We start from the raw sequence: 15,405 nt of genomic DNA, 5'->3' as shown, positions 1-15,405 counted from the left end.
ATGGTGGGTTTCTGGATCATTTACTGGTCATAAGCCCTTTAACCAACTGAGTCTTACTAGGACTACCATAAACAGGCTGGACAGCCGTTGGAGGAGGGGTGTACCCTTTCACTAGCATGTTTTCTCCCCTCCCTTTTGGTGTCAGGGAATGGGGTCATCAATCTAGATGAAGAAACTGGTGAAACAAGATATATCAATGTTTTTTACTCCTTAGTCTGACAGAACAGCCCTGATCTTTTTTTAAAGATTTTATTTATTTATTTATATTTTTTAAAGATTTAATTATTTATTTGACAGAGAGACAGCGAGAGAGGGAACACAAGCAGGGGGAGTGGGAGAGGGAGAAGCAGGCTTCCTGCCGAGCAGGGAGCTCGATGCGGGGCTCGATCCCAGGACCCTGGGATCATGACCTGAGTGGAAGGCAGACGCTTAATGACTGAACCACCCAGGCGCCCCAAGATTTTATTTATTTTTGAGAGAGAGATAGTGGAGAGGGAGAGAGAGTGCACGAGCTGGGGGGAAGGGGCAGAGGGAGAAGCAGACTCCCTTCTGAGCAGGGAGCCCGATACGGGGACTTGATCCCAGGACCCCAGGATCATGACCTGAGCCGAAAGCAGTCGCTTAACCAACTGAGCCACCCAGGTGCCTGGAACAGTCCTGATTTTTTTTTTTTTAAAGATTTTATTTATTTATTTGACAGAGAGAGACACAGCGAGAGAGGGAACACAAGCAGGGGGAGTGGGAGAGGAAGAGGCAGGCTTCCCAAGGAGCAGGGAGCCCATTGTGGGGCTCGATCCCAGGACCCTGGGATCGACCTGAGCCGAAGGCAGACGCTTAACTACTGAGCCACCCAGGCACCCCCAGCCCTGATTTTGATGGTGCTTCCTAGTCCTATTTTTTAGTGTAAAGTCATCAGTTTCCAAAGATATTTGAAGCCATACTCCTTTTCCTTTAGCCGGTATTTAATTCCTATTCCTTCTTTCCATACCTACCGTAATCAGACTTGTATCCCTAGAGCCATTTATCATCATCATTTCCTAGTACCTACAGGAATTCCTGGGACATAGTAGAGCTTGATAAATAGTTGTTGAGTTAACGACCCTATCTGCTCTCCCCACCATTAAACTTTTCCAAAAACTCCACCAAAATAGGGTTGCCTCATTTCTTTTTTTTTTTTTTTAAAGATTTTATTTATTTGTCGGACAGAGAGAGACAGCGAGAGAGGGAACACAAGCAGGGGGAGGGGGAGAGAGAGAAGCAGGCTTCCTGCTGAGCATGGAGCCCCCTGGGATCATGACCTGAGCCAAAGGCAGATGCTTAACTTAACGACTGAGCCATCCAGGCGCCCCAGGGTTTCCTCTTTTCTACTTACCCATTGCTCTTACTGCCTCTTGTACATTTGCACAGTTGGTCACATTTTGTGTAGTCCTTTTTTTGTACACCGTCCTGCCTATTCTCTGTTATGTGTATAATTTCCTGGTTTTAAGTCTACGCTCCCCAAATGGATGCTTTAAATTTTTCTTGTGTCCTCCCCACCCCCAAGCAATTGCCAACCCAGTGCTCCCCACAACACCAAATGCTTGCTGCCTCAACTCTGTGGAGGCTGGTGATGGATGTTCAAGGAAGAAACTACTCATCCATCTTAATTCAGCACTTACACTGCTTGTTCTTCAATTGCACATCATCACTTGATTCAAAAGCAGTGATTATTCATTCATGGAGCATTTACTGAGCTTTCACTATGAGCAAGTCACTTTGCTAGGTACTCTAGGGGATATACAAAGATGTATAAGACGCCTCCTCTGATTTCTTTAGGAATTACTGGTGTACGATTCATTCAGCAATTAATCATGTACTGCCTTGTGATGTCTCTTAGACTGGCTATAAAGTATTGTGCAAATCCTCTATGCAGTTCGACTACACTTATTAATGTCTTCCTTCGTTCACTCAGCAAATAGTTTGAATGTCTATGATGTGATGAACGCTATTCCAGCAGCTGGGACAGATACAAAGGTGAACAAATGATAGTCCTTGCCATCATAAAAGGTCAGAATGTAGGGGCACCTAGCTGGCTCAGTTGGTTGAGTGTCTGCCTTCAGCTCAGGTCATGATCCTAGGGTCCAGGGATGGAGCGCCCACATCAGGTTCTCTGCTCAGAGGGGAGCCTGCTTCTCCCTCTCCCTCTGCCGCTCCCCCTGCTTGTACTCTCTCTCTCTCTCAGATAATAAAATCTTTTAAAAAACAATAAATACACATCCCTGAAAACTCTACTGGATTAATAATTGTTGAAGTTTGTTTTTTTTTAATGTCAGAATGTAGTACAGAAGAGGAGATGAAAAGTGGTAACTGTGGCATGACATACTGAATGCTTTTGGAACCCCAAAGAAGGGATGCTCAACTTCCTGTTTCACAGAAGAGGTGATAATTCACTTAGGCCTGGAAGGAGAGTATCTAATAGTTGTCCGCTTATTTGCATTCTAGGCAAAGGCACACAAGTATAAAAAAAATGGTATATTTGGGAAATCTAGGGATGGAGCCAGGACGAGGAGATTGGTGGGAGGTAAAGCTGGAGTCTGATAAATTGGGGTCTGATCGTGCAGCTGCCTGTTAACAGGGCTGTCCTTTAGCAAGAAACTTTGCCCCCTGATTACATACATAGCACATGGTCATTGTAAAAAACATCCAAATATTTACAGGTACGTACAAAGAAGAAACTTACCTGGTGTTAATGGTTTGCATCATAATCTTTCAGATTGTTTTCTCTGGGTAGACTAATATAGGACCATTTTAAAGGGGATTATATTCCAGGCACCAGGTGGCTCAGTTGGTTAAGCATCTGACTCTTGATTTCGGCTCAGGTAGTGATCTCAGGGTCTTGAGATCAAGTCCTACATCGGGCTCCATACTCAGCATGGAGTCTGCTTCAGATTCTCTCTCTCTCCCTCTGCCCCTCCCCCTGCTCATGTTCTCTCTCTCTCTCTCAAAATAAGTAAATAAAAATCTTAGAAAAAATAAAATGTTATTATATTCTATTTTGTCAGCATTTTTCATTTAAAAGTATCTTTTACTTTTGGGGCACCTGGGTGGACAGTTAGTGTCTGACCCTTGGTTTAGGCTCATGATCTCAGGGTCATTTGGAGCCCCGAGTTGGGCTCCGTGCTCAGCACAGAATCTGCTTCAGATTCTCTCTCCCTCTCCCTCTCTTGTTCATGCACATGCTCTCTGTCTTAAATAATCTTTAAAAAAAAAAATTATCTCTTAATATCACTGCATGCCAGTACATACAGGTCTATTTCATTTTTTAAAATGGTTGTGCAGATGGAGGTCCATTTAGTAGTAAGAAAGACTGATTTTGGAACCAGACTGCTTGGGACTGACTTCTCTTTCAGCAAGCCACTTAACCTCTCTGTGCTTCAGTTATCATACCTGTAAAATGAACATACATAGGGTTTTTGTGAGGATTGAATGAGTCAACAGGTGTAAAGGGCTCAGAATAGTGCTTGGCAGATGAAAATCTTAGCTGTGATTCCATGACTTATTTAAACAAAATTCAAGGAATTGTTTTTAAAATAATTTAAAAATAATTTTTAAATTTTAATTTTAAAATTTATTTTAAATTTTATTTAATTTTAATTAATTTAATTTTATTTATTTAATTTTATTTTAAATTTTAAAATAATTTTTAAATAATTTTTTAAAAGATTTGTTTATTTATTTATTGAGAGAGGGAGAGGGTGCACAAGCAGTGGGAGGGGCAGAGGCAGAGGGAGAGAATCTCCAGTAGACTCCCCCGGATCGAGGAGCTGGATGCCGGCTGGATCCTACCACCCTCAGATTATGACCCCAGATGAAATCAAGAGTAGGATGCTTAACCGACTGAGCCACCCAGCCACCCTCAAGGAGTATTTTAAACAAGGGAGTGATATAACCAGGTTTCTTTTTAGAAAGATCACTCTCACACTTGCTGGGGAGGATAAACAGTGAGGGAAGATTGGTGGCAGGGAAGACTGTTTCAGTATGTAGTGACATGGAGACTGGCTGTTACTGGCAGAAGAGAGGAAAAATAAATTTTTGAGGCATTTCTAAGTGACCAAATGCAACCACTTGTCGACTGCTCATGGTTGAAAGAGACCGTCCGACTGCAAGTTCCAGCTTTTTGGCTTAGAGGTGGTGCCATATTTACACGACGAGCATTTTTAAAGTTCCTACTACGGGCCTGGCACTGTTCTAGGCACAGGAAATAATGGCAGTGCCAAGGATCTCTGCTTAGGAGGGGAGCTCAGATTCCAAGAGGGGTTTATGTCTGTGGACAGGAGACAAACAATATAAGTGAACAGATAAATGAATAAGAATTTCAGCAAGATCGACTAGTAGGGGCCCGGTAAATAGTCAAGTGACTCTAAAACACAACCACTCCAGTACGGGTCTAACCAACCTCCCGTGAGCAGAGGCGCGCGTGACTGATTCATGGCGGTGGCCGGGAGCCTGCAAAGGGTTATCTCATCTGATCCCCCACGCTCCAGAGGCTGCAGGTCCCACCCCATTTCACAGCCGAGGAAAATGAGGCCAGGAAAACGTAAACGGTTTGGCCAAGGTCACACAGCTCCCAGCGCCCGGACGCGGCCCGAAGCGCGCAGGTCAGGCACCCGCGCGAGGCTCCAGGCCGAGGCCGTGGGTGCGCGCCGCCGCTCCCGAGGCCCAGGGGCGGCCGGCCCGGAGGCCCCAGCGGGCCAGGCGGGCGACCGGGCGGCGCGCGGGGCGGCCGGAGCAGAGCCCCTCGGCGGCCACGGCTCGCGGCTCCCGGGTGGGGCGGCCGGCGGCCGTTGCGGCCCCGCGTCGCGAGGCACTTCCGGCGTGTGCCGGGGTGGCCGGATGACGTGGCTGAGTCAGAGGAAGAGGCTGAGAGGCGCCGGGAGGCGGGGGAGGCTCGGGAGCGGGCGGTGACCGCGGCGGCGCGGAGGAGCCAGCGGCTGGGCCCGGGCCCCGTGCGTCTGTCCGCGCCCCGTGGATGCGAATCAGCCGCGGCGGAGGCGGAGGCGGCGGCGGCGGCGGCGGAGGCGGAGGAGGAGGAGTCGGTGGGCCGGCGCCGTGCCGGTGGGAGCGCGGAGGATGAGGCCGCTGCCGGGCGCTCCTGGCGTGGCGGCGGCCGCCGCGCTGTTGCTGCTGGTGCTGCCCCGGGCCCGGGCGGACGAGCACGAGCACACGGTGAGAGGCACCCCCCGGCCGGCGCGGCCGCCCCCGGCCCGCAGCTCCGGCCCGCCGCCCGGTCCGGCACGGTGCGGCCTGGAGGGCTGGGCGGCCCGGCGGAGCCCCGCGGCCGCCGTGGACGCCTTCCGGTTGGGCCTGGCGGAGCAGGAACCCCGGGAGCTGGGAGGAGGCGTTTGTGTGCGCTCCCGGGGCAGGACTCCGCTCCCGAGCGCCTGGGCCTCCTTGTCCAGCCCGCACCTAAATGGCGCCACGCTCCAAGGGCTGGGGGGCCGGGGCGGGAGCGTGGTGAGGGTCGGCGCTCACTCCCCCCGGGAGGGGCCGCGGGCAGCCGGGCTCGGGGCTGGTGCCCCCAGGGAGGAGAGCTGCGCTCTGGCAACTGGGGGCTGCGACACAGCGGAAGATGGATGCATCACGATTACCCGTCATACACTAACCAGGAAATATCCGCCACTTCTTGGTCCTCACCGGCCTTTATTTTCTCTCCTGCCCAAACCGGATCAAACCCCTGGCGTGGGGACAGCATTGATAAACTTGGGGTGAAGAGCAGGTTACACGTGTACATGCATGCACTCAATCTACACGCACTCAGTTCTGGGCCTTTCTTGTAACTTTCTGCTCACCCTTTCTAGCCCTTAGATGAGGCTCCCATCCCAGTGGTCTCCGTGCATCTTCTGGCTGTAAGGGGTCTTGAGGTTCCCAGTATTTCTGTAGGCCGAGAACAGTCCCTTTTGCGTTTGGCTTAAAATTGGTTGGCTGTTTATTTAATTGGCATTTTCACATCAAAGCGTGGATGTTAACGACTCTTCAGTGTTTTTCATTTAGGGCTGTTAACTCGATGGTTTTCGGAGTGGTAGATGTGAGCCCGGCAGGGAAGTCCTGTAAATTGAGATGTTGCTTAGCGAGTAATTTTTTTTTTTTTAATATCGTAACTCATTAATGACGTGATTTTTCGTGAGAGGTTGTGTACGTACTAGATCTGAAAGATTTGGGGGAGTCTTCTGTAATTCCTGATAGGTGAGGAAGTGAAGCGATCGTCCTTATTTATTCAGTGGACCCTACTTTAGATTTTATTTGTAATTAACCAGACTTCTTTTCTCTAGTTCTGGGTTGGCTGGGCTTTTATTTTAGCTAATGGAGCTCTAAGCTTTTGGCTCTTTTACCTTCAGTCACAGCCAGAAACTTCTTCCTTGTGTGTGTGTGTGTGTGTGTGTGTGTGTGTGTGTATATATATATTTGGAGACACGAATCTGAAATCAGTGACATGTTTTTGTGCTGTATTTGTGACTTCACCTCAAGATAATTTTGTTCACAGTTTAAACAGTTAAATTAAAAAAACTCTTTCCTTTTGTTTTCTCTGCCAGGTAAAATGTAAAAGTGTAAGAACTGTTCATTTGCAGTGGGCATCCTTTTAGTCAATTGTATTGTCACTAATATTTTTCCAGTTTTTTGAATACTTAGGGAAAGTAACAAAACTCATAGCTCTCTCTTACCATACAGGCATACAAATTTAAGATTAATATTCTTCTTTTTGATCTTGTGTTTTATATAAACTGCTATAAGTAGGGAAAACTATTAATATTTCACAAATTGGAGGTATATAAAAAGCCCTGAATTTAATTTATAGATTAACAATGTAAATACAGATTTCACTGAAATTTTATTGCCGGGAACATTTCAATTTTTTATACCAGTAATAGAATATAAAATATATGAGAAACGCTTTTTGAGAGGATGTAGTGTGTGGGGGGTAATTGTTGGGCAGAAAGATGTAGAATCCATTTCATTTTATTCATGTCTACATTGAACTGGTCTCAACTTGGTTACCTGTTATTAATATACATTATTGAAAAAGCAAAACGGTTATAGGAAGAATAACATTAAGCCATAAGTATAAAATTTAAATAAGTGTCTTTTTTTTTTTTGGCTATTAGCCAAAATTTTTACTTTCCCCAAGTTTTTAAAAAATATTTCTTGAAAACTGGGCACTTACTTAGCCAGATAAAAGTACTGAAAAGGTTATGGTCAAGTGAATTTTTTTCCTACCAAGAGGATGGAAGTAGCTAGTGAAGAGAGAATGATATTGAAGGAGGAGAAAAATTGCCAAGGGAAGGGTGTTGAGTATGTGTAATAAAAACCTGTAGGATTGAATTATTAATTAAAGAACAATTTTCAGAAGTTAGTTTGCCCTTTAGATTAACTTTCTGTGAAGAGAGTTTCCAGATAGAAATAATAACTAACATGACTTTTGTTGGCAACATGTGCTAGGCACTGTTCTAAGTACTTTACATATATTAACTCTTATTTTAAATATAAATAACCTTGTGAGGGAGATAATATTATACCTTTTTATAGATGAGGAAACCAATGCTACAGAGGTTAAGTTACTTGTCTGAGGCCACACAGCCAGTGGGGATGAGGTAGGATTTGAGCTCACAGTCTGAATTAATAGTCTTTTACACTTTCATAGGATATTCTCTGCAGCCCTTTATTCTAAAAATAGGACAGTAAAACACTTAGTATTAAATTGAGTAGTTCTCTGTATTGATATTCTTTTTTAAATTTTTTATTTTATTTATTTATTTATTTATTTGACAGAGAGAGAGACACAGCGAGAGAGGGAACACAAGCAGGGGGAGTGGGAGAGGGAGAAGCAGGCTTCCCGCTGAGCAGAGAACCCGATGCGGGGCTCGATCCCAGGACCCTGGGATCATGACCTGAGCCGAAGGCAGACGCTTAACGACTGAGCCACCCAGGCGCCCCTGTATTGATACTCTTTTTAAGTGCTTAAAGAAATTTTTGGTTAAGTCTAACTCCATTAATGGGTTGTTACTGAGGAGATGTTTGGATTTGCATTAAAGAGGGATAGGGCCCACTTAATGGGCATTTGACCTGTGCAGTCACACGATGTGTGCAAGCATGTGGATACTGTGTTTGTTTTGATGCTCTGCTGTCACCATCTAGAAATTTTTAATAAGTTTTCTTTTTTTTTAAGCTCTACATCCATCGTGGGCCTTGAACTTATGACCCTGAGATCAAGAGTTGCATGCTCCCCTGATTGAGCCAGCCAGGAACCCCTTAATAAGTTTTGAACAAGGAGACCTGCATTTTTATTTTGGACTGGGTCCCACAACTTACATAACTGGTCTTAAGAAGGGATAACTAGTTTATGTAGTTTCACAAAGCCCCTTATTTGTCTTATTTTACCTACTGAATTAGGATTCAGCTGACATTTGACATGGTATTTTTTATGCTTTTTTTTTTTTTAAGATTTTATTTATTTGTCAGACAGAGAGAGAGAGAGCACAAGCAGGGGCAGTGGCAGGCAGAGGGAGAAGCAGGCTCCCTGCTGAGCAAGGAGCCCAATGAGGGACTCTATCCCAGGACCCCGAGATCATGACCTGAGCCGAAGGCAGATGCTTAACCAACTGAGCCACCCAAGTGTCCCTTTTATGTGCTTTTAAATGCAGAGCTCTTTTAATATTCTCATAAGGATAATGAGAAGGAAATACGCTGTTGACTTCTAGAGTATATACTCTATATAGGGTATATATCTAGAATATATAAAGATATGTCCTTTCACCTTTCTAAGGTTGAATCATACATGGATTGCAGGACATACTGTTTGGAATAAAAAAAATAATGAGCCCTTTCATGAAAGACAAGCCCTTAATATGTGATTAAGGGTCATGAAAAAGACATTTTAGAGTGAGTGAAGGATATAGAAGGTGTGGTTTATGCTTATTTGGTTTTCTGAAACTCAGAGAACTTGGAAACATCTATAGTTAGATTACCATGTCTCCCAAGATTCCAAAGGACTCTGTTAAAAAGATTTCAAATTGAGAATCAGAATTTTAGAACTCGGAAGTCTTGAGATCATTTAATCCAACACACTCATTTTCCTAATGACCTGAAGAGGCCTAGTGACTCTCTGGTCCTTGCTTTTTCTAACTTGTCTTGTAGGTATAATTTCCATAGTAATACTATGTAAAGATGTCAGCACCAAAAACCAATAATGAAGGGCACCAGAATCTTAATACATTTTATAGTTTGTACTTGAAGTTTTATGGGTTCTGTTTCCTCAGGATCACAGTCAATTTTTTTTTTTTTTTTTTTTTTTTGGTCTGTTAACATACCCAGGTTCGGTGCTCGGCACAGTGGTATTTAATCAGGGCTTGTTGAGTGACTTGAGTAATTAGGGAGCTACTAGGGACAAGAATATGCAATGTTGGAAGCGTGAAACCCTATTGCTTAAAGCACAGTGAACAAATCCAGACCACTGTTCATTTAAGATGCATAGTCTTTGGGATGCCTATTGTGATTTAGGGCCCTAATTAGGCTAAACTCGCATTTCTTCATGGCCCATTGTACCTCTGGTAGGTAATGTTAGAAGGACCTGATCTGTTCCTAGGGTAGCTTATAGTCAGCCTCTGCTATAAACAGTTATACCACTGAGTGATTTTAGGAATAGTTTGTTTGCTTTCCTTTGGCAAATAGCAGCCTTTTTTCTTTGTCTTTAAGAGTATAGGAACTCTTGGGGCACCTGGGTGGCTCAGTCCTTAAGCGTCTGCTTTCAGCTCAGGTCAAGATCCCAGGGTCCTGGGATGGGGCCCTGCGTCAGGCTACCTGCTCTGCGGGGAGCCTGCTTCTCCCTCTCCCACTCCCCCTGCTTGTGTTCCCTCTCTTGCTGTCTTTCTCTCTGTCAAATAAATAAATAAATAAATAAAAATCTTAAAAAAAAAAAAGTATAGGAACTCTTTAAAACTTATTTGAAGATTTATAAAGAGAACAAACTCTTTACTATAGGTGAATTTGTGAGTACTTTAATATAGATCAGTTTTAGGAAATACCATAATTCATTGTCCTATTTTCAGCTGTACTCTATGGTAGACTAAAAGTTTATTTAGGTACAAAGCTATTTTGAGAGAGAGGGAGAGAGAGAGCACAGTTATCTCAAGAGACTATCCAAAAATATACTTCTATATTTTATAATTTATATTAAAATTCTGATGTGTTTTAAATAAACAAAAAGCATTGAAATTATGATTTCTGAAACACTTTCAGAACTAGATTTTGCTTTCTCAGATACATATTTTAAAACAAACCTGTATCTTTTTTTTTTTTTTTAAGATTTTATTTATTTATTTGACAGAGAGACACAGCGAGAGAGGGAATACAAGCAGGGGGAGTGGGAGAGGGAGAAGCAGGCTCCCCACAGAGCAGGGAGCCCGATGCGTGGCTCGATCCCAGGACCTGGAATCATGACCTGAGCCGAAGGCAGACGCTTAACGACTGAGCCACCCAGGCGCCCCCAAACCTGTATCTTTTACTTCATCCCATGAAAGTGGTAGCATTTGGGTGTTTATCCTTTGCCTGTATATACAAATTCTCATTTTTTAATTCAGATTTTACATGAGTACAACAGTAACACTATCTCCTAAAGTGTTCCTCCTAAGAAGAAGTAATTCATGGTCTCTATCAAGAAGGGAAACTTCTTTGTCTCCTCTTTCCCAGCACATAAACAGTATTTAAGTAAGAGAGGCCTAACATTGGTGACATCTTGAGAATAAAGGTCATGCCTTTGGAAATTAGAACACAAGTAGCTTCTTAGGAAGGTTTTTTTCTTTAGGGCAGATTAAAGGTTCAAATGGAAAAGTTGTTCGCTATTCAGTACTGTCTTTAGTTGCTTTGTACAACTGTACTTTTTTTCATATTTTCTTCATTTAGTTTTTGCTCTTTAGTTAATGAAACTGACTAGGGATTAGAAAAAGTGTAGTTCCAAGTTTGTAAGCATGATACTAATTAGTTGTATGATCTTGGACAAATTATTTAACATCTCTGTTCTTTTTTTTTTTTTAAAGATTTTTATTTATTTATTTGAGAGAGAGAATGAGAGAGAGCACATGAGAGGGGGGAGGTCAGAGGGAGAAGCAGACTCCCTGCTGAGCAGGGAGCCCGATGCGGGACTCGATCCCAGGACTCCAGAATCGTGACCTGAGCTGAAGGCAGTTGCTTAACCAACTGAGCCACCCAGGCGCCCCAACATCTCTGTTCTTTAGTTTAATGTGTAAAATGGGGAAATAATAAGACCTATCTTATAAAATTTTGCAAGGATTAAATATTCATGTAAAGACCATAGAACTATGCCTAGCACATAGTAGGTGCTTATTAAGTGTTAGCTAATGATACTGTCAGAAAAGATGGTGAGATTGATCTGTTAAGGCTTTACCTGAGGATTGGAGGGTTTGAGAAAGGAGGATTTGAGTAGTTTTGAAGGATAAGTAGAAACTGGCTAAGTGGAGAGAAGGAGGGCATTATAGATTTGGGGGAATGGCATGAGAAACAGGGTAGAAAAGAAAAGGAAGGGAAGACCGTATTATAAGCCGTTTTGGCTGGAGTGGACAGCTGAGAAATTCAGTGTCACAGTGAAACTCTTCTGAGAACTAGAAAATGAATGGAACCGTGAGGTGAAGAATGCAGGTAGTCTGAATTGGCCTCTTCTCATTTGGCTACTTCCCAGGAAGGCCTCGTGGAAGGAGCTACCGCCATGCTCCGGGATCCCCTGATTCACTGCTGTGCTTCCTTGTCTTTTTTCCTCCCCTTCTGGTTACACTCTGCAGGGAAGTTATAAAACTCCATCTTTCTCAGTGTCATTGGCCAACTCAGAGTTTTTCCAAGGAAAGGATTTAAAAAGAGCTTGCTAGGACTTCATGGAATGTTTTGAAAGTGAATTAGGGTAGCCTTTTGGCCATGGGGAAAGAGAAGAGCCTTACATTGCTCTCTTCCCACAGACTGGTGGAGATAGGGACTTTCTCAGCAGCTTTAGGGAAAGGAAAGGCTTTTTTTTCTTTTTAAAAAGTTGTGTGAAGTCTTCCTTTTGATATTTTCTAATTTCAAGATATTTTTAAGACACATTTTCTCTCTTGAAAAAGAACTCTTGTCCTGGGAGCACTTACTCTCAGAGATAATCAAGAACCGCAATGAAAGTAACATTTTAAGTTCATTATATTGACCATGGTCTGCATAAGGAGCGATGTAAAAGAAAAGAAGCATTTTGCCTTAATATTCACCCTAACCACACCCGCCTATATGTGTGTGTGTGTGTATGTATATGTATGAAGGTGTGTGTATATTACATATGTATATATATATTTCTAATTATTATTTCAGGCCTCTTCCCAGAAGGACTCTGTGGCTACAGAATGGTGTAGGTTTTGGGCGCCTGGGTGGCTCAGTCGTTAAGCGTCTGCCTTCGGCTCAGGTCATGATCCCAGGGTCCTAGGATCAAGTCCCACATCGGGCTCCCTGCTCTGTGGGAAGCCTGCTTCTCCCTCTCCCACTCTCCCTGCTTGTGTTCCTGCTCTCGCTATGTCTCTCTCTGTCAAAAAAAATAAATAAAATCTTAAAAAAAAAAAAAAGAATGGTGTAGGTTTTGTGACCATGCAGTTTCCATCATGTCATCACAAGTCTCCTGCCCTGTTCAGGTTTCATGAATGGCTAAAATAAGTGACTTTAGAATGTGTAGATTAACATACACTGTGACCCTTCGGTTATTGTAGTCTTATGTTTCAATTTATATAAAATAAACTGTTTTTATGTTCAAGTTTTTGTCTATTTTTAAAGGAATTATGAGTATTGGAATTTATAGAAAGAGTGTTCTTGTGCTTATTTCCACAAGTAACATTTAAACATCGCTGCGGACGCAGCAGGATTAATGACAAGGTCCTCATTGATAGGTCCTCTTACTCATTCTAATCTTAAGTGGGTGTATTTTGTTACCTCCCCTTTCTTTTTTCTCTAAAAGGGTACTATTGGAATCAGCGCACATATCGGTCAGTACACATACTTCAAGCTTTTTTCTTAGTAAGTTGCTAATGAACTTCACATTTCAGCATTTTTCAGTGTTTTCCCATCATATTTATTAAATACTTTTTGTGTACATTATGCTATGCAGAGAGCTTTCTGCCTAGCAAGCAGGTTTCGTTTCTAATACCAAATCTGGTCAGTTGATAATTGATTGGTTTAGCTCACTGCTTTGAGAATTCTTATGCCAAAACCATCTCTGCATGTTTAGCAGAAAGGACTACCTTGATTGATTAGTGCTAAGTGACCATGAGCATTGGATGGAAGAGTGGTGGCATACATAGCTTTGTCAACTGAATGGGGATGTATGGATATATTCAGACCTTTGATTCACTTCTTCATACGCGAAGATTATCTACAATTGTTTTCTGAATTTACTTGAAACAGCTTATGATTTTCTATATTGTTATTTATTCTGACTCTTCTCTACCAAGGCAGAACTAATCATTCCTCTATTATTGCTACAATAGCCCTTTATTACCTTAATTTTAACACTTATTCATCATTAATCATTTACTTGTCTGGCTTCACTATGGATTGTGAACTTCTTAAAGGAAAGGACAGTATTTTATTTATCTGTACATTGACCCTTGAACAACATGGGTTTGAACTGCGTTAGGTTCACTTACATGCAGGTTTTTTTCGATAAATACAGTACAGTATGATAAAATGTATTTTCTCCTTTAATTTTCTTAACATTTTCTCTTTTCTAGCTTATCTTATTGTAAGAATATACTATATAATACATATAACATATAAAATGTGTTAATCGACTGTTTATGTTGCCGGTAAGGCTTCTGGTCAACAGTAGGCTATTAGTGGTTAAGTTTTTGAGGAGTCAAAAGTTACATAATGGATTTTTGACACTGGGGTGGGTTGGTAACACTAACCCTGCATTGTTCAAGGGTCAACTGTGTATCCTTAATACCCTATGCTTGGTATGTGTCTCATATATTCAAAAAGTAAGATAGTTTATTACTTTCTAAATGACCTGGATGATGTCTTATATGAACAATGAGATTTATTATATTTGAAGATGTGGTGATTAGATCTAAGTCATAGGGTGCTGGTGGTGTGAATCCTCTGGGTAAGAGTAGACAAGTCAGTGTTTTTTGGAATACAGAGGGACTTGGGGTTTGAGTCTCCTGTCTGAGAGAATGGTGGTACCATTAGAAAAACAAAGATCAAAGAAAGGCTAGATTTGGGTGGGATGAGTATGTTTTTGGAAAGCTTGGATTTTAATAAAAAAAGTTTATATATTTTAGATAGAGGACTGGAGGTAAGAATTTGGTAGTTTGGTTAGTTGGAGAGCACCTTACTTTATTATAATTGTTCAGTGTCCATCTTTCCCTTTAGGCTCTGAGCTCCAGTAGGGCAGGGAACATGTTTTGTTCAAAGCTGTATCCTCAGTTACAAACATAATTATTGACACGTGGCAGGCACTCAGTAAATAATTGTTCAGTGATTTAACTTCTACACTACTAGTTGACTTAAATTGTATCCAATGTTGTCTTCAATTTATATTGCTGATTAGGATTACTAGTTTTAAAATTATTTGGGTAATTGCTTTTCATAGAATCATTGGAATTTTAAACTTGAGATCTTAGAAATCTTTGGCACATCCCCTAGTTGGATGCTGGAAAGGTGGTCACTTACCCAAAGTCATTGGACCACGCTCCAGATTTAGCTACATACAGTATATACTGATGGGGAGAGCCATAGTTATTTATTCAAAGAAACATGCATACAGTATGTCTTTCAGGCTAATAAAGGGGGGAGGATAGAATGATGGCTTGAATGGACTGTGGAGATTTCATAGTGTGGCTTTCTCTTCCTCTTGTTTAGTCATTTCTCTCCTTTCTAGTACTTTGACCAATGGCCATGGAAAAGATTAGAAAGTAGATGAAATTTTATTTGTGCTTTCTGGCAACATTAGATTTTTTAGTTTCTAATGATTAACATGAGTTTCTGGGTAAGCTGTTGATTTTCTTTCCTCCTTCCATGTCCATATTAGCATGGTGAATAATGTTGTTTCTGGGTCATCATTATTTGATGTGGTATTGGACTTTTGTATGCTATTGGACTTTGTTTATACAGTACCTTCTATAAAACAAAGTTTAAGAAAAGGTGGATCTGCCTGAGGCCACAATCAGAAGATAAAATTTTAAAATTCACAAGTGTTGGGGTGCCTGGGCAGCTCAGTTGGTTAAGCATCCGACTCTTGAGCTCAGCTCAGGTCTTGATCTCAGGGTCTTGATCTCTAATTTTGACTTCATTGTCTACAAGTGTAAAATTTACCAAGTGTCTTTTTTAAGGTGTGGACATTGATCATCAGAT

General features: G+C 42.2%; 1 protein-coding gene across 1 annotated transcript in view; it reads left to right on the top strand.

Annotated features, from left to right (window-relative positions):
• Positions 1–4,939: 4,939 nt before the first annotated feature.
• TM9SF3 (transmembrane 9 superfamily member 3) overlaps positions 4,940–15,405 on the top strand; it is a 69,090-nt gene continuing 58,624 nt past the window's right edge. Inside the window, exon 1 of the mRNA XM_032432303.1 lies at positions 4,940–5,205. Within this exon, the coding sequence (XP_032288194.1) occupies positions 5,110–5,205 (96 nt within the window). The 5' untranslated portion in view covers positions 4,940–5,109. The remainder of the gene's footprint in view (positions 5,206–15,405) is intronic.

The sequence above is a fragment of the Phoca vitulina genome, unplaced genomic scaffold (assembly GCF_004348235.1).
Source record: "Phoca vitulina isolate PV1807 unplaced genomic scaffold, GSC_HSeal_1.0 scaffold48, whole genome shotgun sequence".
Lineage (NCBI taxonomy): Eukaryota > Metazoa > Chordata > Mammalia > Carnivora > Phocidae > Phoca > Phoca vitulina.
Note: the sequence above shows the minus strand (reverse complement) of the source record. Positions and strands in the feature narration are given on the sequence as shown.